The sequence below is a fragment of the Saimiri boliviensis genome, chromosome 8 (assembly GCF_048565385.1).
Source record: "Saimiri boliviensis isolate mSaiBol1 chromosome 8, mSaiBol1.pri, whole genome shotgun sequence".
Lineage (NCBI taxonomy): Eukaryota > Metazoa > Chordata > Mammalia > Primates > Cebidae > Saimiri > Saimiri boliviensis.
In genome coordinates this window covers 2741362-2767687 of record NC_133456.1, presented here as the reverse complement: position 1 = coordinate 2767687, position 26326 = coordinate 2741362, and the positions used below count along the sequence as shown (strand labels likewise).

The 26326-nt window shown below is 38.3% G+C and overlaps 1 protein-coding gene across 15 annotated transcripts in view; it reads left to right on the top strand.

Moving 5' to 3' along the window:
* ABI3BP (ABI family member 3 binding protein) overlaps positions 1-26326 on the top strand; it is a 248398-nt gene that overhangs the window by 48439 nt on the left and 173633 nt on the right. For all 15 annotated transcript variants that reach the window (XM_074403572.1, XM_074403571.1, XM_074403568.1 and 12 more), the window contains exon 2: positions 18964-19143. In XM_074403572.1, the coding sequence (XP_074259673.1) occupies positions 18964-19143 (180 nt within the window). The remainder of the gene's footprint in view (positions 1-18963; positions 19144-26326) is intronic.

Sequence of the window (26326 nt, the reverse complement as noted above, 5' to 3'; positions counted from 1 at the left end):
TTCTGAAATTTGAAAAATATCTGATCCCAAACATTTAGGATAAAGGATAATCAACCGGTATTATTTGTATAATTTTTTTAAGTGAAAAAGTCAATGCAGGGACTATTACTGGGATAGAAGAAAGGGAGATGAAAACGTGCTACCTGCCTGGGAGGGACAGTGAAATGAGTGGTTTGGGAAAGACAGAAGTATTCATGTAGTAAGTTTCAACCAGTTTGATTCTCAGGCTGTCTCTGCCAATAATGGCAATTAAACTGCAATTACTGCAATTACTCTGCAATTTAAAGTCATCTAGCTTTTGGCTAAAAACGGAATTAATGACAACTGATTTTAGTGGCACATTCTGTTGGCAGTAAGGGCCTATGTGGATCGAATTCCATTTAAACTATAATCTAGTTGTAAAATATGTTTGGCCCTTTTCATTTGAAAGATAGCATTTTTTTTTTCCTACTGAAATCAAATCTTGTTCTGAGCGTTTGAGCTGCTTGTTGCTAAGAACATGCGAGGCAACGTTTCTACCATGTGGACGTATTTTCAGTCATCTAAGATTTGAATTTTGCATTATTCATTTCTCAGAAGTTTGGGTTGTGTGTAGCTTTGTCGGGAAAAACAATTTAGCTTTGCTTCTAACACATACTTTAATGTTTTCTACGAGGCCCGTGCATGAGCTGACCCCTGTCCTCTGTAGCTTCCTGGCGTGCCCCTTAACCCACTATACCCAGCTACTGGGGTCCTTAAATCCATCATCTACTTCCTCCCTCAGCACCTTTGTTTATGCTGTTCCTTCCCTCTCTCTTCACCCAGTATACACACTTAAACTTTAGCTAATTCCTACCCATCCATTAAATGTGTTACCTCTTCAGGTCACAGCAGTTATGGAGCTACTGAGGGTCTGGGCACCTCAGCGCTGCAATCCTGGATTTTCCCTCTAGAGTTCCCTTGGGTCAATTTCCTGCTACCAATAAATAGCCTTATCCTCCATTCTTTATCTTTTTTTTTTTTCCCCCCCTCAGCTTCATAGTTTTTCTTACCTAACAGTTCACTATCTCAACTTCAACTTACCCCAGTCCCTTATTCTGTGTCTTGGGCTCTCTTTCTTACCATTTAAATTAGTTCGTTTCACACTGGGGAAGAGTATAACCAGGGGGCATTACAATATGCATGTTTGCAGTGTCTAGGGAATAATTCCCCATGGGTAGCATTTGGACTACTAAAAGGACAATCCCATTTCGTCACTTCCAAGTTCAGAGTTTTGAGTGAAGTAGGGAAATGCTTTGTAGCTCCTAGGTTTAAAAGGCAAAAAGGAAGAATTGCCTGATAAAGAAAAAGTTATGAGACAGCCTTCCTTCTTATTTCTGCAATTTAAAGTCAGGAAGACTTTTTATTTTTTTTTTTCAAATGGATTCATTCCGTTCGATTTTGCTAACATTTGGTAAATGTTATAAAATTCTATTTTAAGCACCTAGTCTTGAGCTTGGGTCACATCTATTATATAAGATGGGGAGATTTTAGCAATGTCAGCGCAATGGGCAATGATGGTGGGCCACTTTGACTTTCTTTTTCTCATCTCGTAAAGCTCAAATGCTACATTAGAAGCAAAGCATCAGAGCTGTTAGTAATGAGATATATCAGGTATGTGCATAATTCAAAATTTCAATATTTGATTACTATTGAAAAACATTTTAGACGTTCAAAATGTTTTAATTCTTACTATGAAAAAGAAATCATGCCAAATATTATCAAAATAGTACTAAATCCTTAGTCAGAATAGATAGCTATTTATTTTCATAGATAACCCCAACTGAAGCATTTGATTATGAGGTTAAAATGTACACGTAATTTCATTTTAAGTACAAATAATGATAAAGTTAATGTCTTCAGAACTATTTTGTGGTAAACAAATATTCTCATAATTACTATAGCCTGAACTATTCTTAAAACTGAAATGAGCCAGGCACAATGGCTCATGCTTGTAATCCCGGCACTTTGGGAGTCCAAGGTGGGTGGATCACCTAAGGTCAGGAGTTCAAGACTAGCCTGACCAACATGAAGAAACCCTGTCTCTACTAAAAATTCAAAAATTAGCCAGACGTGGTGGTGCATGCTTGTAATCCCAGCTACTCGGGAGGCTGAGACAGGAGAACTACTTGAACCCAGGAGGTGCAGGTTGCGGTGAGCCAAGATCCCACCATTGCACTTCAGCGTGGGTGACAAGAGTGAAACTCCATCTCAAAATAAAAACAACAACAAAAAAACTGAAATGACTGGAGATTGAAAAGACAACTCAGTAATTTATTCTGCTTCAAACTCATTTCTAAGAATGTCAGTGGTCATTGCATTGTTTTGCAAAAACCGTATTTCTTGCTTTCTGGATAATCTGGAATTATGATGTTTTAAAATAATTATTATAACAAAATAAATGATTTCATCTTTTATTTATTTATTTATTTATTTATTTTTGAGATAGAGTCTTGCTCTGTCACCTAGGCTGGAGTGTGTGGCTCACTGCAGCCTCTGCCTCCCAGTTTCAAGCAATTCTCCTGCCTCAGCCTCCTGAGTAGCTGGGATTACGGGTGCTTGCCACCACACTTGGCTAATTTTTGTATTCTTAGTAGAGACGGGGTTTCACCATGTTGCCCAGGCTGATCTCGAACTCTTGACCTCAGGTGATCCACCCACCTTGTCCTCCCAAAGTGCTGGAATTACAGGCATGAGCCACCACGCTCAGCCAATCTCGTCTTCATTAATGACTAAAGATAGAAATCTCAGGGCTCAAAATAATTGATTTTATTATTAAACGTGTATTTAGTGACATTGATAAAACGAGATAGCTCATTTTCTGAATGATCACAATTTGGAGTGGTCCTCAAGCAAGAGAAATATTCACAGTCTTAACAATTAATATATAATTGGAAAAGTTTGAGAGTTTCTTAATGAATTATGCATAAACTTCTATATGACCCAACAATTTTACACCTACATATTTACCTCCCAAAAATGAAAACATATGTCCACACAAAGACTTGCACATGAAATTTGATGGCAGCGTTATTCATAGCTACAACTGGAAACAATCCAAATATTCATCAAATATTTGGATTGAATAAACAAAACGTAATATATTCATAAGATAAAATTCTTTTTAGCAATTGAAAGAACTGAACTAGTGATACAACATGGATGGATGACTCTCATAAAAACTATGCTGGGTAAAAGAAGCCAGGTGCAGAAGAGAACATGTCACGCAAGTCCATTTATATTTAATTACCAGATAAGCAGAAAGTAGACCAGTGATTCCCTGGAGCTAAGGGTGGGAACAGAGAGATTTTCTATAAATGGGTAAAAAGGAATGTTTTAGAGTAATAGAAATGTTCTGAACATGGATTATAATAGATTTAGTAAATTCTACAAATTTAGCAACTGCTTTGAGTTTGAGCTATAAAATCATTGAACTGTGTACTTACAATGGGGAATTTTATGATGCATAAATTATATCTCACTAAAGCTATTAAAAATTACATGTGACAATCACATGTATTTCTTCCATATGTCCATGAAAATATTTGTTCTCTTTTTTTTTATGTTTGAAGTGCAATTTGGGAGTCCTATGAAAAATAAATGTTATCTGAAAATTATTATCATGGTGTTTCCTTAAATTATTTTCTGATTTATTTGGATTTTCTTGTACTTTAATAGGAAAATAGTATTTTTTTCTGGATGAGATGTTAGAGATATTCTTAAATATTAGATTGGGAATGAATTTGGGATTCCTCAACACATTTTATAGAGGAGAAAAATGAGGCTTACAGCCAACAGCCAACCTAAAGTCAAACACAATTAAATACCAAGTTGATGCCAGAGCCCCTCCCATTTCTTCCACAACCTATTGTTAATATGAGATGCCCGCTGTGGAGCTGAGAGCAAATGGCCTTTCTTAGGGCCTCCTGATGTCTCGTGGCCACTCAGTCTTAGTGTCTGTGGCCACTTGGTCACATTCTCCAGAGGGTTCAGCCATTTCCCTCTCCTCTATGGAATGCTCTCAATGTTGTGAAATCTCCAAATGAACAAGTATATACCATCAGTACTGGGTATTTATGAACTAAGCAAATTACAGATAATTCATGAAGATGCCAAATATCTAAACAAAGATGGTGACTAAGACCATTGGTTCCAGTTTCATCTCATGTTTTTTATTTGTAAAACTTAAAAAAAGCAGATTTATTTGAGAAAGCTGTGCGAGTTTTTGACGATGTTTTTGAAAGATGGCAAATTTTTTATTTTTTTCAAGCGTATTTTCAATTTCCTCCCTGGAGCCGTGTTTCACAGTGGAAATACGTAATTTTTATACCTTCAGAATATTTTAGTATTGGTAGAAGTAGCATTTTCTGCCTGTCCTGTAAAGAATCGCTGTGATTAAACTTAACCTCTATTCAGTTCAGTGGAATTTAATGAGTGCCCAAACTGGAGTTATCAAGAGAAGAAAAGAAAAAGAAGCATCAGTCCTTTTGGAAAAAGAGTAATGGATCGCACCTTAATCCCAGCACCTTGGGAGGCTGAGGCGGGCAGATCACCTGGGGTCAGCAGTTCGAGACCAGCCTGACCAACATGGAGAAACCCCATCTCAACTTAAAATACAAAAACGTAGTCAGGTATGGTGGCACATGCCTGTAATCCCAGCTGCTCAGAAGGCTGAGGCAAGAGAATTCCTTGAACCAGGGCGACAGAGGTTGCCGTGAGCCGGGATCACTCTTGCACTCCAGCTCAGGTAACGAGAGCAAAACTCCGCCTCAAAAAAAAAAAAAAAAAGAGTAATGGCTCTCAAACTTGAGTATGCACCAGAATATTCATAAAGCTTGTCAAAATACAGATTGCTGTCCCCAGAGTGTCTAGTTCAATAGGTCTGCAATGGGGTATGTGAATCTGCACTTCTCACAAGTTCCCAGATGATGTTGATTCTCTAATCAGGAGACCACACTTTCAGAGTGTGAGTCCTGGAATGGAGCCTAGCCCATCTTCCATCAAGAGCACTTCATCCCTTTAAAGCACTTCTTACTTTAAAGAGCAAGAGAATGTAAGCAAATCATCTCCATGAGTTTTCATGAAAATAAGCAAAGAACAAGTAGCAGGGAAATGAGTCTTGTTAACGTCCTTAGCCTACTGGGTTTCTTTTCTACGTATGAAAAAACAACAATAACTAAGAATCTACCATTTTTCCAAAGTGGTACAGAAAAAATATTACAAAATGAAACTTTGACACCTGTAGTTTCCTCCTTTCTTCCCTACCTGCTTTTGATGTGTCTGTCCTCATGGGATAAAAACTATTTTCATGACGAGTTAAGCAAAACTAAAGGAAGGTTTTCTATATATATTCTTTCTTCCACCCCTTCAATCAGGTTCAGAATCCCTCAACTGTAGCCTCATTTTACTAATTGTACTAATCATGGTACACTGAAAACGGAGTTACTCATCTACCCAATTTACTAGAATGCCCAGTCTTTGCGATCAGACATACCATATTTGAATTTGTATCACTAATGCCTACTACCTAGTAGTTAATGAATGGAACAAAATTAAAAGTAGATAAGTAAAAATGTATTTGCCCCAAGGTAAACATAAATTTTATTTAGTTTTTTGGTCAATTGAAGTTAACCATGTCACCGTCCCACTTCCCTTACAGCAAATACCTACGTAAGGTCATTGATTGTGTGAGGTGGCCTCTCCCACCTTCCCCTTCCACAAAAAACCCCAGCGCACTTCAAACTTTAAAGAGTAACTTTAGCATGATCACATTGAGAGAATGTGTGCAATGGACACCTGTGTATGTCTCAGAATGAAGTGTCTTCTTAAGAAGGAGAGACTGTTGACTTAGAAAGTAGTCTTTGAAAGTAATTTTCCTCCTTGGCTGTTGGTTGGGTTACAACGTAGGTAATGTAGTTATTGGTCCTTTGGTATAACTATTAACTTGCCAAATGGTCCTGCCATGTCAACATTGGCAGGTTCGGTCTGTCTCATTCAGTCACCCAAATTCACCAGACAGTGAAGTACTGGCCTGAGGAATCAGAGCGCTGGGAATTCTGACCAAGGTGGAAACTGTGGTTGTTTCAGCTGAATTGGAACTCACTTGTGCAAACAGCTTCGCAAACAGATATAAAGTGCCCCATTAGGAAGAGAAGATTTTCCCCCTTGGACTTTTTATAAAGTGGTACTTCTTTTTAAATTCAAAAGTAACCATCCTCTGTGTATTTGGTGACCATAATGTCCTAATAAAAACTTGCTAAATGACTGCTAAGAATTATGGATCTATGGGTATCGTTCGGGTGTGGCTTTATGAAGGGAGCTCTCCAGGTGAACTCAGACTTTTCATTTCCTGAACTCTGAGAACACATGTGGCATGTGGCAGCATGTCTTCCAGCTGGCAACAGGCATCCTAGAGAGGGAACGTGCTGTTCTCCCTGCCCTGGAGCAGAGAGCATGGAATACTGTCATTTGGGCTTCTTGCTAACATATAATCATGCATAAGTCAAGTCAAGTTTGGATTTTTTAAAAAAGCCTCCATTCCCTGGCACTGGGGCAGCTATCTATGTGGCTTATGCCCTTTTACCTCACTTTTATTCTGTACATGACTTTTAATGTAACTATTCTTTGGATTTATACAAATCTTTATTTAATAATTGTAATCGGAATTTGGGTCTTGTTTTCTGATTTGTGTTTATAAAACACAAATGGGGATGCCTTCTGTCCACCTCTAAATCTGTGTCCTCTTAATTTACATTTCCTAAAAGCCCAGAATCTCTTCTCCTCTATATTCTTATTTAAATTCCTGGCTCGTCATACAGGTTACATGTATCTCTCTATATATATGTATGGTGAAGTAATTTCATTTGTAAATGAGGCAGTACAATGTCCTGAGTGTTTGTAGCCGAGTACCTATCTAGCCCACACCAAGCATCCTACTACTAGTAGCCCTAAGTACCAGCAACATCAGAATTAGGAGGCAGGGAAGATAAAAATGAAAGGTATGCTGGGTGCAGTGGCTCACACCTGTAATCCCAGCACTTTGGGAGGCTGAGGTGGGTGGATCATGAGGTCAAGAGATCAGGACCATCCTGGTCAACATGGTGAAACCCCATCTCTACTAAAAATACAAAAAATTAGCTGGGCATGGTGGCGCGTGCCTGTAATCCCAGCTTACTCAGGAGGTTGAGGCCGGAGAATTGTCTGAACCCAGGAGGCAGAGGTTGCGGTGAGCCGAGATTGCGCCATTGCACCCCAGCCTGGGTAGCAAGAGCCAAACTCCATCTCAAAAAAAAAAAAAAAAAAAAAAAAGAAAGGCATGCAGTAAGAAGGGCGAGATGGGTGGGGTGGCTTGAGGCCTATGAGGAAAGGTCAGGATGACAGGTTGGTTACTCTCATCAAACCTTTCATCTGTGTAAGTAGCAACTATTTTTGCATAACCTTTGTGAATGTGGCTAATGTATACAGCCACAAATAAAAGATAGTTTGAACGGTGCTGTAATAAAGATGATAAAATAGATAAAGATGAAAAAAGATGGTTTGAATGAGTTTTGCACTGCATAATCTGAACAACCATCAGCACCATCCCTCTTTCTGGAAGACACGTTATAGAGTCGCTATATGGTCTGTGCCCACAAGCCCTATGTAAGGGCTCGGGAATTCCCTACCGGGACCTAGTGAAACTCCATTCCCAAAGAGTTGGGAAGAGAGTGATGGAGAATCTTGGATTTTGAGAAGAGATTCCAGCCTGGAGATCCAGAGAGCCAGGATATCAAGAGATAGAAGGAATTGGTAGTTGGAGTATAAGAACTTAAAATTTAGAAAGGATTTGCCTAGCAGTTATTCTGCATTTCTTCAGTATTAAGTTCTGCACACACACATGCACCCCACTTACAATGCTCACCACTACCTCACCACTAAAGCAATTTAATTCCCTCTACCTACTTTGTTTTTTTTCATGCCACCATGCCACTGCAGAAGGAGCCATGACTTTGTTCATCTCTACAACCGCCTTGGACAGACTCTCCTTTTGATGGGAGGTCATGTAAGCATCTTGCCTTTTCAGCACTGGTGAAAACAGTTTTAAAACTGTCTAATATGACTTAATTGATAAGATCATTTAATTTTCATTCTCCTTAAAGTATTTAGCTGAAGCTGCCTTGCTTTTTTGTTATGAAAATTCCCACTAGTATCACTGATCTTCAGCTTGTCTTTGGTAAGAAAAAGTCATTTAATGGACTAACACACATGACTACACATTTTTATCTAAGGATCAGGAACAACTGAAGATACTTGTATGATTGCCTCTGACCACTCTCTTCACAGTGACTCTACTGTCACAGGAAAATTACTGAAACTCTGTGGTTTTTTCCTTCTAGTATCTTTCCTTGGATCTTGGTAGCAGGACAAAGAGTCATTTCAACAGAAAGCCTATGCTATGTGATCCCTTTTCGACTCCCTAAGAACTAAAAAAAATGTTAAGTTGTTGCCAATTCCTATGTTTGCTTATTTGTTTTTTTTTTTTTTTTTTACTTTTAGGTTCAGGGGTATATGTTGAGGTTTGTTATATTGGAAAATTGGTGTCACGGGGGTTTGTTGTACCGATTAATTTGTCACCCAGGTACTGAGCCTAGTACCTGATGGTTGCTTTTTCTGATCCTCTCCCTCCCCCGACCCTCCTCCTTCAACTGGGCCCCGGTGCGTGTTGTTCCCTTTTTGCGTCCATATGTAGTCAACGTTCAGTCCCCACTTATAAGTGAGAACATGTGGTATTTGGTTTTCTGTTCTTGTGTTAGTTTATCAAGGATAATGGCCTCCAGCTCCATCTATGTTCCCACAAAGGACTTTCTCTTGTTCTTTTTTAAGATTATGGTTTGTATATCATAGCATTAAAGTTCCATTTAATACAATCTATGTCGTCTACTATTATTTTTGGAAACTTGTGACAGTAATTGCCCTGCTTATACATGAACTTGAGATGTGACATCTTGACAGCTCCTTAACAAGCTGATGTGACCATAAAGGCATCGGAATGTTTTCTACTTGTAACCCCCTGTCAAAGAAGAGCATAGACTACGTTTGAAACTTAGCATTGTCGAATGTTCATTGCAGCACTGTGTGCAATAGCAAAGACCTGGAACCAACCCAAATGCCCATCGATGTTAGACTGGACAGGGAAAATGTGGTACATATACTCCATGGAATATTATGCAGCCATCAAAAATGATGAGTTTGTGTCCTTTGTAGGGACATGGATGAACCTGGAAACCCTCATTCTCAGCAAACTGACACAAGAACAGAAAATCAAACACCACATGTTCTCACTCATAGGCGGGTGTTGAACAATGAGAACACATGGACACAGGGAGGGGAGCACCACACACTGGGGTCCGTTGGGGGAAAATAGAGGAGGGACGGTTGGGTGGGGAGTTGGGGAGAGATAGCATGGGGAGAAATGACAGATACAGGTGAGGGGAAGGAAGGCAGCAAATCACACTGCCATGTGTGTACCTATGCAACAATCTTGCATGTTCTTCACATGTACCCCAAGACCTAAAATGCAATAATAAAAAAATAATAATAATGCAGAAACTCAGCATTGTCAGCTCTTGGAGCATAATAATTCCTGAAAAGGTCTTGCTAACTTTGTGTATGTACCATATGTTGAGTGGTGAATAGTAATATTAGACCCTACTAAAACGAATTCTGCCAGTGCTGTAAGATGCTTGAATGATCTTCCATCAGGAGAGTCTGTCTAGGGAGCTTACAGAGATGAGGAAAGTCATAGCCCATTCTGCAGTAGCATAATGGCATGCCAGACAAGAGATTCAACTATGTTGTGTATGTAGGTAATTGGTTCTGTTTTATTGCTGAGCTGTATCTCATTGTATGGATGAGCTAGAAATACTTATCTGTTCGACTGTTGATGGACATTTGTTTATTTCCAGTTTGCCACTGCTTTAAGTATTTTCATACAAGTTTTTGCACAGACTTGTGTCTTCATTTCTCCTGAATAAATACCTAGGAATGAAATGGATAGATTATTAGCTAACTGGCAGTTTTCCCAAGTGGTTATATCATTTAAATTTTTTTTTGACATCAACAAGTTTAGATGTTTATTTAATGTGGATTTATGGACTTCATTACAAAGAGACATTGATTAACAATAACTTACTTCCAAACAAAACTCAATGTGTGCCAATAGTTGAAAGTAAAATTGGTAAACACTGGCCGGGCGCGGTGGCTCAAGCCTGTAATCCCAGCACTTTTGGAGGCCGAGGCGGGTGGATCACGAGGTCAAGAGATCGAGACCATCCTGGTCAACATGGTGAAATGCCGTCTCTACTAAAAATACAAAAATTCAGCTGGGCATGGTGGCGTGTGCCTGTAATCCAGCTACTCAGGAGGCTGAGGCAGGAGAATTGCCTGAACCCAGGAGGCGGAGGTTGCGGTGAGCCGAGATCGCGCCATTGCACTGCAGCCTGGGTGACAAGAGCGAAACTCCTTCTCAAAAAAAAAAAAAAAAATTGGTCAACACTTTAAGCAGCGATCTCATTGTCCTGTTTCAGGATTCTAGCTCCCTAAGACCTTTTTCATAATTTACTCCATTTTAAGAAAGGCATAAAAGTAGGGAATATGACAGAAAAACATTATTAAAATGTAAATACATATAGCAACTGACTCAATGATTACCATATTGATTGCTGAATTCACCCTCACCTTTTGTAAAAAATTAAACAACACACATGATGGTCACAGATTCTTAGAGTAAGAGGAGGACCTTCAAACACATCCAATCCAGCTTTGATATGCCAAATGAACGTTAATATCTGCAACGTAAATGACAGTGGTCAGGTCCTCAGACAGGCCTCCAAGCCTCTGCCTGGGCTACACTCATCCTAACCTGAAAGATTACGAATCATTTAAAATTTACACTCGAAATGTATGAGGGTTCCAGATGTACTACATTTTCCCTGACACTTGGGATTGACAGTCTTTTTCATTTCAGCCATTCTTATGTGTCATATTTCACTGTGGTTTTAATTTGCTTTTCCCTAATGACTCATGATATTAACCAAAAGTTGGTAAACTATGACCTGCAGGCCAAATCCAGCCCACCGCCGATTTTTAGAAATATCACACTATTAGAACTTAGCCATGTCCATTTGTTTGAATGAGTCTATAGCCGCTTATGTGCTGCAATGGCAGGGCTGAATGGTTGTGGTGCAGAACATCTGTCCTGACAAGCCTAAAATATTTACTGTCTGACCCCATACAGACAGCATCTGCCACACCCAGATGTTAAGTATCATTTTATGTGCTTTTAGATATCCTAAAGCTCCTTTGATGAGGAATCTATTTAAATATTTTGCCACTTTTTGCGTGGTTTTTTTTTTCTTATTATAGAATAGAAATAATTATTTTCTGTATATAAATACAAATCCTTCAATTTATATATGTATTGCAAATATTTTCTTTCAATGGGTAGCTTGCCCTTTCTTTTCCTTGCTAGTTCTTTTAAAATTGAAAACTTCAAAAATTTGACCTAGTCCAATTTATCAGTTTTTAAAATCTGTGCTTCGTATGCCATATTTCGACTGACAGGAATGGCTTTATTATTTTGGCATCTGAGAAGATTTGATTTTGTATAATAAAATAAGTAGCTGAGTAAGTATAGAAGTTGGTACTGTAAGTGAAAATTGTGCAGTAAAAGAAGAACACGCTATGGATAAGAATAGGGTTACGTGTTTAATCCTGAAACAATGTTATTATTTTGTTGCTATCAGTAGTACAGGTATTCTTTGACTTAGCCTCTAATACCATACCTGATCTGTTTTAAGTCCAAACATGCTATTTAAAATAATCCCTATTTGTTAGGGTCTGCCACATTGAAAACATGAAAGCTGATAGTAATTGATGCTACACTCGTAAGTATTATTTACTTTTAGGAGCGTGCTTTCATATTTTGCAGCTTTTCTCTTGAAGTAATTTTGTCATCTTGACCAACTTGTTACCAACAATTTAAACCACATTCTGAAATATTTTGGAGAATGTAAGATAACCTTATGAAAGATTAGATATGAAAGAATTTCTTCTACTAAATTGATTGTAGTGATGATTCCTTTCTCTCTTGTCAGCAACTGGATGTCCACAATAGTTTAGCTTGTCTCACTAATACCATGTATGAGGGCTATGTTCCCTGATAGCTCCCGGTTAGTGCTATGTGTCTTTTTGGTAGAATGGTTTATATTCTTTTGGGTGTATGCTCAGTAACGGGATTGCTGGGTTGAATGACAGTTCTGTTTTAAGTTCTTTGAAAAATCTCCAAACTGCTTTCCACAATGGCCGAACTAATTTACATTCCCACTGGCAGTGTGTAAACATAACCTTTCCTCCACAACCTCACCAGCATCTGCTATCTTCCGACTTCTTAATAATAGCCATTCTGATGGTGTGAGATGATGTCTCAGAGTGGTTTCGATGTGCATTTCTGTAATGATTAGTGATGTTGGAAACTTTTGTATATGCTTGTTGACCACATGAACGTCTTCTTTTGAGAGGTGTCTGTTCCTGTTCTTTGCCCATTTTGAAATCTGAGGGTCTTTGTTTTTCTGCTTGTTGATTTGTTCAAGTTCTTTATAGATTCTGGGTATTAGACCTTTGTCAGATGAGTAGTTTGCAAATACTTTCTCCCTTTCTATAGGCTGTCAATTTACCTTTTGATAGTTTCATTTGCTGTGCAGAAGCTCTTTAGTTTCATTAGGTCCCAGTTCTCCATGTTCGTTTTCCTTTGGGACACTTTGTCATGAAATCTTTGCCAAGGCCTATGTCCAGAGTGCTATGCCCTAGATTTTCTTCTGGAGTTTTTATAGTTTTAAGTTTTACATTTGTCCTTAATCCATCTTGAGTTAATTTTTATTATGGTGAAAATGTATTATGGTGAAAAAGTATTCGTGGTGAAAGGAAGGGATCCAGTTTCAATCTTCTGCATATGGTTACCCATTATCCCAGCACCATTTACTAAATAGGGAGTCATTTCCCTATTGCTTGTTTTTCTTGTCTCTGTTGAAAATCAGATAGTTGTAGGTGTGTGGCCTTATTTCTGGGCTCTCTAACCTGCTACATTGGCCTATGCATCTGTTTTTTACAAGTGCCATGCTGTTTTGGTTACTGTGGTCCTGGAGTATAGTTTGAAGGCAGGTAGTCTGACGCTTTTAGACTTTGTTCTTTTTGTTTAGAATTGCTTTGGCTACTTGGGCTCTTTTGTGGTGCCATATGAATTTTAGAATAGTTTTTTCTAGTTCTATGAAAATAATCTCATTGGTAGTTTGATAGGAAGAACATCAAATCTATAAATTGCTGCGGGCAGTATGGCCGTTTTACCAATGTTGATTCTTCCTATCCATGAGCATGAAATGTTTTCCATTTGTTTGTGTCATCTCTGATTTCTTTCAGCAGTGTTTCGTAATTCTTGTTGTAGAGATTTTTTTACCTCTGCGGTTAGCTGTGTTCCTAGGCAGTTTATTCTTTTTGTGGCTATTGTGAATGGGATTGTATTCTTGATTTGGCCCTTCCTTTGGACATTACTGATGTATAAAATTGCTACTAATTTTTGTACATTGATTTTGTATCCCAAAACTTTGCTGAAGTTATTTATCATGTCTAGGACCCTTTGGGCAGAGACGACAGAATTTTCTAGGTACAGAATTATATCATCTGCAGAGAAATAGTTTGACTTCCTCTCTTCCTACTTGTATGTCTTTTATTTCTTTCTCTTTCCTGATGGCTCTGGCTAAGACTTCCGGTACTATGTTGTATAGGAATGGTGAGAGCACGCATCCCTGTCTTGTGACAGATCTCAGAGAAAATGCCTCCAGCTTTTGAATGTTCAGCATGATGTTGGCTGTGGATTTGTCATAGATGACTCTTATTATCTTGAGCTATGTTTCTTGAATGCCTAGTTGGTTGAGGATTTTTAACATGGAGAGATGTTAATTTTATATCAAAAGCCTTTTCTGCATCTATTGAGATGATCGTGCAGTTTTTGTTTTTAGTTCTGTTTAGGTGATGAATCATCTTTATTAATTTGCATATGTTAAGCCAACCTTACATCTCAGAAATAAAGCCTACTTCATCATGGCTAATTAGCTTTCTGATGTGCAGCTGTATTGATTTGCTAGTATTTTGATGAGGATTTTTGCATCTATGTTCATCAGGGATATTGGCCTGAAGTTTTCATTTTTCATTTTGTCTCTCCCAGGTTTAGAATGATGCTAGCCTCATAGAATGAGTTATGGAGGAGACCCTCCTCCTCAATTTTTTTGGAAATAATTTCAGTAGGATTGGTACCGGCTCTTCTTTATAGGTTGAATTTGGCTGTGAATTTCTCTGGCCCAGGGCCTTTTCAGGTTGGTAGGCGTTTTGATACTGATTCCGTTTTGGAACTCATTAATCTATTCTGGATTTCTATTTCTTCCTGGTTCAATCTTCAGAGGTTATATCATTCCAGGAGTTTATCCGTCTCTTCTAGGTTTGTGTGCATAGAGGTATTTGTAATAGTCCCTTAGGGTTTTTTGTATTTATGTGGGGTTGGTGGTAATGTCACCTTTGTCATTTCTGAGAAAGACTTTTTTTAAAAGAATTTCATAATGCTCTTTGAAAAATTAACAGATTCTCTAAGATGTTGCAAACAGAGGATTAGAAACCACCACTGTAGATACAAGATTCTACTTTGCAAATATGCTATTTTTGTCTAAGGCCTACTGGTGTTACTTTCTCAAAATGTTCACATTCTTTTTTTGTTTTTTCTTACCCTGTTGACATATGCTTTCTTCCTCATATAAGGTGCAATAAAAGGTTCTTCTATTCCTTTTATTTCTCTGTATTCCTGAGCTCTTCTGGTGACATTTATACCATTTTACTTATAGATGTTATACTAATTAAGCTTGCATCATGTGGAATTATTTTCTACAGTCTCTACCTTATGGCACCACCAGAGGTCTTTATACTAACTGTTGAAAGATAACTGTCGTTATATGTCTGGTATTCCAAACTATTAAACCAGAATTACTCACACTGAAAATAAATGTATTATCAAAGATTAAATGTTAGTGTAGAATATACATAGACGTAACCCAAATTATTGGAGAAATTGTCCCAGAGTGTAAATGTCATCGAATACTCATCTAAACAGTCATTCAAGGAAACACTTGGACTTACTTATACTGAAGGAAAAAAAACAACTTGCTTAACCTTTTTGCTACACCGAAAGGGTCAATTTGGTAATAACTGAGTGAGTCACGGCATGCAGAGAAGGCAAACCAAAGACAGAGGGAATCCACACTGGGTGGACAACTGAGCAAAGAGGGCCAGAGCCTCATCTGCATTGCAGAAAGTGAGAGGATTATAAAAGTCAAAAACAAATGAGAAGTGTTGAAAAGTAATAAGCGAAGAAGCAATGTGTGGTAAGATAATGAGGACATTTGAGTTACTATCTCTAAAAAAAAGAAACTCAGATAATGGTCTTAAATTTAAGTTTGTGATGCTGAATTGAGATGAGATTTGTCTGTGTGTATTTTTTTTTTTTTTCAGAGCATTTTAAGTTTAGCTCCAGAGAGTAGTATGAATGGAATTTTAGAAAAAGTAGAATAGCTAAATGCCAATTCATTAGAATAGTTATAAAATGTTGATATATTTGTGGATATACGTTGTTAGCAAAAGGGAGAGAGACTGGAGTCAAGAAAAAATCCTGTGCACAGGAGGTGGATTACCTCCACTTCGTTTGGAAAAATGGGACAGCCTTTCTTGTTCTCATTTGAGGCAGCCATGCTTTCCACTTTCCCAGGGGAGAAATAATGTGGTTCATTGGACCAAAATCCATGAGCAGAGGTCTAACGTGATGATGATCCTGTGATTCTTGGCTCCTGCCAAATACGAATGCATCCTAAGTGCACTAAGATCTGTTAAATGCTCCTTCCCAACTAAGTGTTGGAAATAAGCTGGCTGTGCTTGGATTCGTTGTGAGACTTGATAGCCTTCTAGAGTAGCAGAATATGTGTTTGATTTACATTGGTTCCATTTTATTGAGCAGGATCAAGTAACTCTAGAGTTAATCTGGGCAAATTATTAACAAGTGAAAAAAATTGGCTTTGACAAAATTGGTGTTTTATTTGAAGTATAGATCATCTTATCAAAACCTGGCGAAGTTCACACAAAACACTAGCAGTTGGCACCAACTTGAGCATTACGATCTGTGGTGTGGCTACGCCTTCCCCTTCTGGACAATTACAAAGTTCTCAATGAGGAGAGCAGCACAGTGCAGCCCAGTGAGAACCCAGGATCTAGTGTTGACCCTACTTTTAACCTGCTGGGTGCCTCAGTTTCCTCATTGGGAGGAATCGTACTAGATGATTTGAAGGGTCCCTTTTCAGGTTTCAGATGGCCACTCAGTACCTCTGGGTTTTAATTTTGCTACAATGTAACAATAGCAGTCTGAGGTTCAGAAAGTTTATAAAAATTTCATCAAGTTCTTGGAAAGTCAAAAGTACTATGCACATACATGGAAACTATAATCTTAGCTGTTGAGGTATGAATAATCCCCACAACCTGGCATCCAAGAAAGGGTATGTTTCTTTTTCCAAAGGCCTGATTGAATCATTTTCTGTGGTTATGTTGAAGTTGTGCAGGCTGATTTTGGCTGGTGTAGAATAAATTCAGTGTGATGATGTTGGGGAGCACATGCCGTACAAAAGTGATGTATTTTATACAATGTAAGTCTTTGTATTGGTACAATTTAAGTCTTTGATTAATGAGAAATAGAATGTGAATTATTAAGTTGGTAAATGCAGTTTTTCCAATAGTCAAAATATTTTTTAAATATTAAATCTTTGGGGAATAAAGAAATAACATAATTCAGGTTCACAATCCTTTATCTAATACCCCTGGGGCCAGACATGTTTTGGAATTCAGAAATTTGGAGAGAACTAGGATGCCAAGACTACATATTACGTAACTTTTTTTTTTTTTTTTTTTGAGACAGAGTTTCGCTCTTGTTACCCAGGCTCAAGTGCAATGGCACGATCTCGGCTCACCGCAACCTCTGCCTCCTGGGTTCAGGCAATTCTCCTGCCTCAGCCTCCTGAGTAGCTAGGATTACAGGCACGCGCCACCACGCCCAGCTAATTTTTTGTATTTTTAGTAGAGACGGGGTTTCACCCTGTTGACCAGGATGGTCTCGATCTCTTGACCTCATGATCCACCCGCCTCGGCCTCCCAAAGTGCTGGGATTACAGGCTTGAGCCACCACACCCGACTACGTAACTTCTTTAATGGGCTCTTGATCAACACCATTTAACTGAACACATTTCTCCAATGAAACACATGAATAGTCACCCTAGTGGATGAAAGAAAGATTGAATAGCCCCAGGATGGTTCTAACTGGGATGTGTAGCCAGATGAGTTTGAGACAAATTTACAAAAGGAAAAAAAAAAAAAAAAACTACAAAGTTTTTTGATTTCTGAATCATGGGTAAAGGATCGTGGACCTGTATTACTAATCACTTGTTGAGCAATTACTATGTGCCAGCTTTAAGGTAGTGCCATTGACATTAACTGACTGAGACGGTTTGGCGGTATGTACCCACTCAAATCTCATGTTGAGTTGTAATCCCCGATGTTGGAGGTCAGCCTGGTGGGAGGTGATTGGATCACAAGAGTGGTTTCTAATGGTTTAGCACTCTCTCCCTAGTGCTGTCTTGTGATGGAGTTCTCACAAGATCTGGTTGTTTAACAGTGTGTGACACCTTCCCCTTCTCTCCGGTCCTCCTGCTCTGGCCATGTAAGGCTTTCCTGCTTTCCTTTTGCCTTCTGCCATGAAACTTTCCTGCAGCCTCCCTTGCCATGCTTCCCGTACAACCTTAGGAATCTTGAGCCAATTAAACCTCTTTTCTTTACAAATTACCCAGTTTCAGATATTTCTTTATAGCAGTGTAACAGACTAATACACTAACCTTTGTAAATAACTCAGCAAGACGGTAAATGTTATATATTATGTAGAAACCAGGAATATAAGGTAGGAATATCTTTAGTGCATTGTCAGAGTCACAGAAGTGGGGTTTGAACCAGGTTCCTTCTGGCTCCAAAGGCAAAAGACAGTGTTTCCTCACCACTGGGTCAAGACCTTTGGTTAGTGTGATTATTTGCCTCTGTTGCCTTAGCACTTAAAAAAAAAAGTCTTGAGAATTTGATTAGGGTCTCTTTTCTCATCCTTGACGGTCTCTCTGGGAAAGTTCATACAATGATCATTTATAAGTTAATGACACCCAGATGGGTCTGCACCCCCATCCTGAGTATCACACTTAGAAATCCCACTCACTACTGGACATCTCCATGTACCTCCAGATGTACTCCCAATGGAACCAATCATTTTTCTCCTCAACCATTTTCTGTCTTCCAGCATTCCCTATTCTACTATTCAGTTACCCCTAAGACAAAAACCGTTTTTTCTTCTCTCCCTTCCCAACTCTGTCTATGACTAAGACCTGTGGGTGTGGCACTGGAAATCCTCATAGAGGAGACTGGGTGCTTTTGTGCTGTAGTAATTTAGTTTTAGCAATGAGAAAATTCAGGTTCTTTCACCATACCCAGACAGTGTGTAGAAAGCAAAGGTTCTGACCAACTTTGAATAGCCAAAATAGTCCAAATCCCATCTACCTGCCCAAAGACACACTACTAAGTATTGAACTGTAAGGTACATTTTTTATTCTAGGCTGCTCTATGTTGTTAAGCTTCCTTTGAGGCATTTGGGAGTGTGTGCTGTGATACTGAGTAGTGAATCAGACAACATGGTTTCCAAGAAAAATGCTCTAGCCTCCCACACCTGCTGGGAATTTGGGTAGGATGATAAAAAGGGGAAGTAACAGCCATCGATGTTTTCATTCCCATCGCTAGGTAAAAGGCCCAGCCTGAAAGTCCACATCAATACCACGAGTGACTCCATCTTCCTGAAGTTCCTGCGTCCAAGTCCCAATGTAAAGCTTGAAGGTCTTCTCCTGGGATACGGCAGCAATGTATCACCAAACCAGTACTTCCCTCTTCCCGCTGAAGGAAAATTCACAGAGGCCGTAGTTGGTAAGGTGTTTGGGTATCGGGCTGGGAAGGAAAGGAGGTCAGAGGTGGTGTGTGGAACGTGATCTACAAATCTTGATGTCAAGAACTATTTCTTCTACATCCTTAGCTTAATCAAATGGCAGGATTACAAGTCATCTTCATAAGTGTTGCAACTCACTGCATAATTCTTTACATTAAAAAATTATTTCATCCAGAAATAGTCCTCTTCATTGACCCTGGTCATATAACTTAAAAATTCATAAGAAAAAAATAGCTGAAATGTCTGGGATTAAATCTCTGTAACATATTTTACATGTACTAGTTTTCCTTCCTGCTGTATCTTACCATCTTTTGATAGATTACAACTCCAGTGTTTTAAGTGTCTTTTTAATGAAAAGCTACATTTTTAAAAAAGGAAATGTTTTATATTTTTAAAACAGTATTTCAAAGAAAAAGATTAAAGTTTTCGTATTATATAATTTTATATTTCTTCAGAAATGTTTTAAATCATGTTAAAATGTAAATTGAGGATGTGGGTCACTTTTGAGTCTTCTCCAGAAAAATTATTTGCAAATAAAACCATTTATGAATAATTTTTTTTTTTAAAGCTGGGCACAGTGGCTCACATCTGTCATCACAGTACTTTGGGAGGCTGAGGTGGGTGGATCACTTGAGCTCAGGAATTCTAGACCAGCCTGGGCAACGTGACGAAATCCCCTTTCTACAAAAAATGCGAAGCTAGGCATGCTGGTTCACGCCTTGTAGTCCCAGCTACTTGTGAGGCCACAGTCCACGGAGGCTGAGGCTGCAGCGAGCCGTGATACGAACAGTGCACTCCAGTTTGGGCAACAGAGTGAGACTCTGTCTCAAAAATAAATAAATAAATCATTTTGAAAAGGATCCTCTATTGTTTGTGAATACTTTTAAAGGCTTTCTGAATAGTCTAATATGAGGTTTATATTTTGTTTCCCATCTGAGACTATTGCTTAGGAGCTTTCCTGTGAGTTTCAGAAGTGTTACCCTATACGTTCAATTACTTTATATCAGCTCTGATAATCTGCAGGGAATGCTGAAGATGAATCTTTTTGTTCTGTAGCCTCTTGTTTCTCACAGAGAAGACTCAGTTGGACTTCAAAATCAGGCAACAGAATAATATTGCTAATTAAGCGTCTAGACTAGATTTTACAAAAGACGATCACTTTAAAGCCAGCCTACTAGTTGGTTACCAAAAACCTGAGAATTAAGCATTTCTGACAAATGTAATAACACTAATCTTGACCACAAAAACCACAAAGAAGTCTTCACTCTATTCACTCTTTACTATAAAAAGTGACTGGAAGCTGTTTGCCCCCACACAAATAGAAACAGATGCCTATTACCCCTTTTTTATCAGGGAGCATTAGGAGTAATATTTAATTTATGATAGTTTTTTGTTATATAAGTTGAAAATTTGGTTAGTTGTAAGCTCTTTTTCCATATGAGGTGAAAAGTGTTCAGTCTTAAAGTAATAGTCAAATTATCACTGATAAAAAAAATATGTTCGGAAAACTACAGAAAGTTTGTTGCACAAATGTTTTAACCTTTCACTGTTTCGATTATGAAAGTTGATTAAATGGACTAGGGAGACTTTTATTTATTATTGTGTTCATTCTTTAAAGTTTTTTTATTATGGGAAATTTCAGGCAACTAAGGAAAGAGTATTAAAATGAGCCTTCATATCTCAGCATGCAGCTTGAATATGTATCACTGTTCTGCAAATCTTGTTCTGTGTATTCTTTCATACATACTATATTCATTACATAACCAGTATTTAATGCATAACCAGGTATCACATTTCTTTTTTTTTTTTTTTTTTTTTTTTTTGAGACGGAGTTTCGCTCTTGTTACCCAGGCTGGAGTGCAATGGCGCGATCTCGGCTCACCGCAACCTCCGCCTCCTGGGTTCAGGCAATTCTCCTGCCTCAGCTCCTGAGTAGCTGGGATTACAGGCACGTGCCACCATGTCCAGCTAATTTTTTGTGTTTTTTAGTAGAGACGGGGTTTCACCATGTTGACCAGGATGGTCTCGATCTCTTGACCTCGTGATCCGCCTGCCTCTGCCTCCCAAAGTGCTGGGATTACAGGCTTGAGCCACTGCGCCCGGCCGCAGTATCACATTTCTTTATCTAAAAATGTTTCAGTATGCATCTCTAACACATAAGAAATATTCTTAATAACACTATGCCTTTATCACATTCTAACAATAGTGCCGTAATATCGTCTTATACCCTAGTCCATATGTAAATTTCTCTGGTGATCTTAAAATGTCTTTTTAGAGTTGGTTTGTGTGAATCAGGATCCAAACAGGCCTATATGACACATTTGATTATGCCTTTTAAGTGTCTTTTATTCTGTGACAATCCTCTTACCTTCTCTTTTTCAATGTCATTGACTTCTAGAGAAACTGGGTCATTTATCACAGGGAATGTCCATATTCTATGTGACAGAATACGGAACTGGTTGCTTCCTTTCTGTATTTTTTGAGCTGGCTCCTCTGTCCCCTGTGGTTCCTATGAAGATGTAATTAGATCTAGAGGCCGTATTAGCTTTGAATTTGGGGGAAGGGAGAAATGTATTTCCTAATGACTCACAAAAAGGGTGCATAGTGGCTGCCTGTCCCATTTAGTAATCCCAAGAGTGATGTGTTTAGGTGGTCTCAGCCTGGTCTCTCACAATAAAATTCTCCATCAAATTTTTACCTAATGTTTTTGCATCTTTTAATGATCATTGCCCATATCGATTATTTTATTCAGGAGTTACAAAATAGCAATTTTCTCATTCTGTTGTTCTTTCTGCCTATTTTAGCCAATGATAAAGAAGACATTTCTCTCATCTGCTATTTTATTTCCCATATATAGGTTTTATTATATTGGTGCAAAAGTTATTGCGGTTTTTGCCATAAATTTTCACTGTTAAAAGTTGGTGTCCTGCTTATTTCCAGAGATGATCAGATCAGTGTTTGTTTGGTTTTTGTTTTTTTAGGCCAATAAGAATGCATTGATTTTTGTATATCTAATGGGTTTTTATCAATGTATCACCTATCTATGCCTTATGGTTCCTTTGGTCTAGCTTGAATATGCTTGGTTATTTACCTTGGTTAACTATAATACTGAAAACTTCTTAAAGGCCAACTTATGTCTTATTCTTTGGTTATTCGTATCAAGATAATTTACATTGAGTAAATTGGCACTAAATATTTGTGCCACAGAATTGAATAGACTTCGGTCTGTAGAGAATATTTAGGCTGGAGGAGGACATGAGAGATGGTTTAATCTAACTCTTGTCATCAGGCAAGTAGCTCTTTAAGTAATTTAAGGCAGATAAAATAGGTCACTGTGCATCTCAAAGAACCTAGGGACAAAGATCCCGTAACTCCTAGAAGCCTATTCCAATTGGTACTTTTCAAACTCTTACTCCATATTGTAGATCAGTATGTTCTTTTTATTCATCCCCTTTCTCTTCTAGTATTCTAGTGGAAATGAAAAAAACATTCCTCGCATGTATTTCCTTTTCCATTTTTCTTTAAGCCAAGGAATGCGTGTGCTTCTGCTTTTAGTACTTCAAAAATGAACTTTTGTTCCAAGTTAAATGTTAGTTTTTGCTTGTTTAAATTGGTTATTTCTAGTCTTCCAGGACTGTGTTTGCATTACTTGCTCCTCATTGATTAAGCCGCCATAAATTAGTTCCCGATGCTGCTAAAACAAATTAATACAAATGCAGTGGCTTCAAACATTACAACTTTATTATCTTGCAGTTCTAGGTCAGAAATCCAACATGGGTCTCACTGAGCTAAAATCAAGGTGTTCTTTTATTTTCTGGAGCTGCATTTCTTTCTGGAGGCTCTACGGGGAGAATCTGGTTTTTTGTCTTTTCCAGCTTTTAGAGGTACTGCATTCCTCACCTCAAAGTCAACAACGGTGGGTCACACCCTTCTCTCACATGACAGGACATGATATGACATCACATCACATCACATCAATCCCATCCCATCACATCATATCAATCCCATCACATCACATCACATCAGTCCTATCCCATCACATCCCATCCCATCAATCCCATCCCATCCCATCCCATCCCATCCCATCCCATCACATCACATCACATCACATCACCCTGGCCTCCTTTCCTGCTTTCCTCTCTACTTTTATAAACCCCTGTGATTGTAGTAAACTCATCTGGATAATCCAAAATACTTTCCCTATTTTAAAATCAGCCGATTAGCAATACTAGTAATTCTGTCTACAACTTCAATTCTCCCTCATCATGCAACCTCACATCTTCACAGGTTCTGGGGATTAGGAGTTAAGCAAGCTTTGTTGGGGACATTATTCTCTCTGCCACAAGCTGTTTGTTTAAGATTTGCACCTCTATTCTATTCCCTTTCTGATATCAGTTTACTGTGTGATAACTCCCAACTCCATTCATCTGTAGCAAGTGTATTTTTCACAGACAGGCTGCGGGTGGTTTAGTGTATTTATAACTATAAAGCGATGAATTAAAGTCCCTTGAGTGCAAAGTGCTATAAAAAGCAAAGAATTTATATTTCTTTATGGAAAAAAAACCACATCGCTCTCAGCTCCTGCTCTTACTTTCTTTTGTAATAAGGTAGTGGTATGTTTTTCACACCACTACATATAGTATGCATGCAACTATACCCAAACACAGTAAGTGACCCTCAGTTTCAAAACCAATATTAAGTATCGTCTCATCTGACACAGTTCATAATGTGTTTACCATCATTTTTCATTTTACCATTGAAATGAGAAGATGTTGATCATTCAGAAATATTCAAGCTAACATTTAGTGACCTGTGGACTCGGACTCTAAGTAATTATTTATAACCATTTTTACATTTACTTTAATATCTACCTATTATCTTTCTAGCTATTAAGTACTGACAGAGATGTTTTCAGATCACTTACTGGTTTTCCATGCAAAAGTAAACAAAATCCTCCTTTTGCCATTTTGGAAAATAATATTTATATGAAATTTCTATAAAAATTGATCTAAGATTGTACTCTATTGCACGGGGCAGTAGGAAAAATACTATTTTCCCAGGTGGCTATTAATAAATATTAATGGCCTCCAGAGCCCTGCAATGTTGTGATAAAACATGATTCACATTTAATGGATCCTCTAGGTTCCCATATCTTTTTTAGTTTTGACCCACAGCATGAATGTTCTCACTCCCGGTTAACATTTTAAGTGCTTGCGGCTTTCTTTTAAGATCAGCTGCTAGTAATTTCGCTAATCGCTAATAAAGCGTTGACCTTTAAAGACTCATACTTAATGATGTTCTGTTGACAGCTGAAAACACTTTAATCAGTGGCACCTGGAGAGGAAGACCCACAGTCCCTCAGTTATCTGGTGCACGTCGAAGAGTTATTTTAATATCCTTCCTGCAGAAAAGGCTTAAGTTTAAAAATATATGGTCACCCTGACAAATTCTGAAAATTTTGTCTTCCAATCAGGTGTGAGGGCTCCAAAGGGAGTATAATGGAGGCCAATAATGGAGACAAGTGTTTAAATTCTCAGGTTCTCACAGCTGCTAACCCTCACACTCACTTCCTAAGAGGAGCGCGTTTCTCAGGCTCCGCTCGAGCCTCTGCGTCACTCTCTTGTCTGTGACTCCCCCAAGTAAGCTAGCTCTAGCTGACGCCCTGGAGATGCTCTGAGCTGAACTAAACCCTGGACAAGAATCCTAAAATCCGTGTTCTGGGAAAGATTAACCTTCACCCGAGAGGCAGCATGCTATGGGGAAAGAACACCTATTTACTTTTGAGTCAGACAGACCTGGGTTCAAATTCAACACAAGTCATTGTGGAATGGTGGTGGGTAAGTCATTTCCATTATCTGAGTTTTATTTTCCTCATATATAAAATAGAGAATAATCTTTCAGAAGCATTGTAAAGACTACGGCTAAATCATATGTAAAAGCTAATATAGATTCTAGCATGGAACAGGCATGTTTTATAAATTTTGTCAGTTGCTGTTATAACAAGCGGGGTGGCCTTGGGTAATTTACCTAACGCTTTTGAGTTTTGTCTGTCTCCGTTGCGTTATCTCTCCACTAAAGTTCTGGCCAGCTCTAAGAAGTTAGTGCCCAGGTTGAAAAAGCTTGGTCTACGTGGCAGTTTTGTGGTTTTGTTTTATATTTGGGGGTGGAAAGAGAGCGTCGGTAAAATCGTAGAGGTGGACTGTTTCGGCAGAGCTGTTAGTCACTGAAAAGCAGCCAGACCCATTTATCATACCCAAGTATGTTTTTTGGAGAGAGTCAACTCTCAAAACAAGATTAAAAAACAAAATAAGCAAAATCTAAGATGGGGACACGGTAGCGCTGGTGCACACGCAGGTGTCTCCCATGGAAGCTCTCTCTTCTTTCCTAGCACACAGATTTTGCACCTTTGGCGAAGAGAGTTGTCAGGTGCCTCTTATAATTCCTGAGCTGTTGCTTCCAAAGGAAAACATGGTGACTCCCCCAAAAATGTATACCTGAAAAAGTCTGTCCTCTCTAGATCTTACTTTTTCAATCTCTCATTTGAATTAAGCAATTTTTAGCAAGAAGATAGCGAGAATTTTGACCTGTCCTACTAAATAGATTTTTTAAAAAGTGCATGACACTTTTATTAACTGACGGCAATCTATCTCGGCGCATTTGGGCTAAAATTCAACCATCAGTTTCCTATTTTGAAGTGTCTCTCTGTTTCACAGTGAAACAGTTTCAAGAATTTCAAAGTAAAGTTTATTTACAATTGTTGATCCAGGTATGAATCAGTATAAGTTGTATGCTTATAAATTTTAATGCAATTTCTATTTCTGTAGATTGTTAGTACCATTTACAGTGTTTGCCCTAATTCTTATATTTGTATAAACGGCAAGAGGAAATGCACAATGTTTCGTCTTTTATCATGGTAACCCTTGGCATTTCAATTGTCCCCTTCTATTTCTCTATCATAAAAATGTTTAAGAATGCTCTTTTTATGAAAGTGGAATGAAATCTAAAAGAATAGAAATTGCTACTGTTTATTACACGGAAGGATAACTGTCACAAGATGAGTGGTTATGCATTCATTGGAGAAAAACAGAAGTCAAGGTTGAAAATAACTGGAGGAACTATATAGGGAACTATATCGTGAATATAAAGACGCTGAAAAAATACCTG